Here is a 1,499-nt window from a genome sequence, read left to right as displayed (position 1 = left end):
AAAAAACTTGGAAAAAGAAATATGCACCAGATACAGCTTTCATGCAAGAGGGAAAGCAATCTGTCTAAAGTAAAAAAGAAACTGGAAAACATTAGATGTTCAGTCTTAATGTGGAGGCTTGAAGATGTAGGTAAAATGACTCAAATTAAAAAAAAGCCTAAGGATTATCAAGTAATTGGGGAACATTTAGAAAGTAAAACAACAACAACCTCATGGTGCCGTCCACCCTCTATCTCCTCAATAGCAGTGATGTAATCATGGTATTGTCTCAGCTCCTCCTCATAGCACAGGCAGTCATACCAGTAACGCAGATCCTCGTACCTGGAGGAAGGAAATAAAATGACGACAGCTCTGAAGACAACTCCAGTTTTAAGTCAAAAGCAGGTGCTACAACAGTGTAGTAACACAACAACATTTTACAACAATTAGCAGGACCCTATAGGACTTGATCTACCCACACTGCTTCAGTATAATTATACATTTCATAATAAAATTGTATATACAGTTTGCTGATTAGCTCGGTGGCAAACTCACCTGTTACCTGCCACTTCACTGGTACTCATGTTTAAATGCAAACAGCAATTACTATTTTCTCCAATATATGAAACATTTGTGTGTCATTCCTTTATATTATTTTGTTATGACGGAAAAAAAATTATAAAAAGATATTAGTTGTATTCTCCTGTACATATGCTACTTGTGTTATGCATTTTTACAGTAAATAACTTAAAACGTATTTTGCTATAGAAATGAAACGGCCTTGCTTTTATCTCAGGGTCCTTTTTATATTTCGTTTAATGTGCGTGTTTACCTATCAAAATCTTGCGGGTGGAGGCGGTGGCCCTCTTGTATCAGGCTGTCCCAGTACAGCAGCTCCTCATACGCCTGGCGCTCATCCCAATGCGCTGCAGCCATCCTGTCACGACTATCAGATAGAAGCTAACGTTACCACTCACTTTAAAAGGGGAACAACGTTGTTAGTCTGTGCATATGTGGTAGAGAACTGGCATTATACAACCAAATGAAGTGTAATGAATGATAATCGACATGCGTGTTCTGCTGACAGCTAGTTAACTAAATAACGTTAATAACAAGCTAACGTTATCGCTCAAGTCACACAAGAAACTCTTCAGGATACAAATAAGCAACATGTGCATTAGCTAGAAGTTTGGTAAACATAAATAACCTAACGTTAATACGGCAGTACCGTAATTTGTCCTCAAATCCTATGGTGAACGAAGGTAGCTAGCGTTGCTGCGACAAACACTCAGCTACTTTAGCGACAGTTAGCTAGCTAATGTTTAGCACTGACCGCCCACTTAATGCTATCGAGCTAGCTAACGTTGGCCGGCATGCCAATGCTATTGTTGCCCATTAGCCATTCTGTATGTCGATTTCGCACAATACCACTGACTTCTGTTTAAGCTTACCTTTTACAACAAGCGGATAAAACGGTGTATACAAGAGCTTTTCGCGGTAACGTAGCAATCGCGTTGATA

At 39.2% G+C, this 1,499-nt stretch overlaps 1 protein-coding gene across 6 annotated transcripts in view; it reads right to left on the bottom strand.

Annotated features, from left to right (window-relative positions):
• Positions 1-1,499, bottom strand: part of ilf3a (interleukin enhancer binding factor 3a) — an 18,348-nt gene that overhangs the window by 16,736 nt on the left and 113 nt on the right. For 4 of the 6 annotated variants that reach the window (XM_032527218.1, XM_032527258.1, XM_032527234.1 and 1 more), the window contains exons 1-3: positions 1,431-1,499; positions 812-925; positions 210-321 (exon numbers count right to left, since the gene is read on the bottom strand). The exon at positions 1,431-1,499 is cut by the window's right edge and continues 113 nt beyond it. In XM_032527218.1, coding sequence (XP_032383109.1) covers positions 210-321; positions 812-925; positions 1,431-1,499 — 295 coding nt within the window. Of the gene's footprint in view, positions 1-209; positions 322-811; positions 961-1,430 lie in introns of all 6 variants that reach the window. The other 2 variants (XM_032527251.1, XM_032527243.1) reach the window with 2 other exon arrangements.

This window comes from Etheostoma spectabile, chromosome 2 (genome assembly GCF_008692095.1).
Source record: "Etheostoma spectabile isolate EspeVRDwgs_2016 chromosome 2, UIUC_Espe_1.0, whole genome shotgun sequence".
Classification (NCBI taxonomy): domain Eukaryota; kingdom Metazoa; phylum Chordata; class Actinopteri; order Perciformes; family Percidae; genus Etheostoma; species Etheostoma spectabile.
This window is presented reverse-complemented; position numbering and strand designations above follow the sequence as displayed.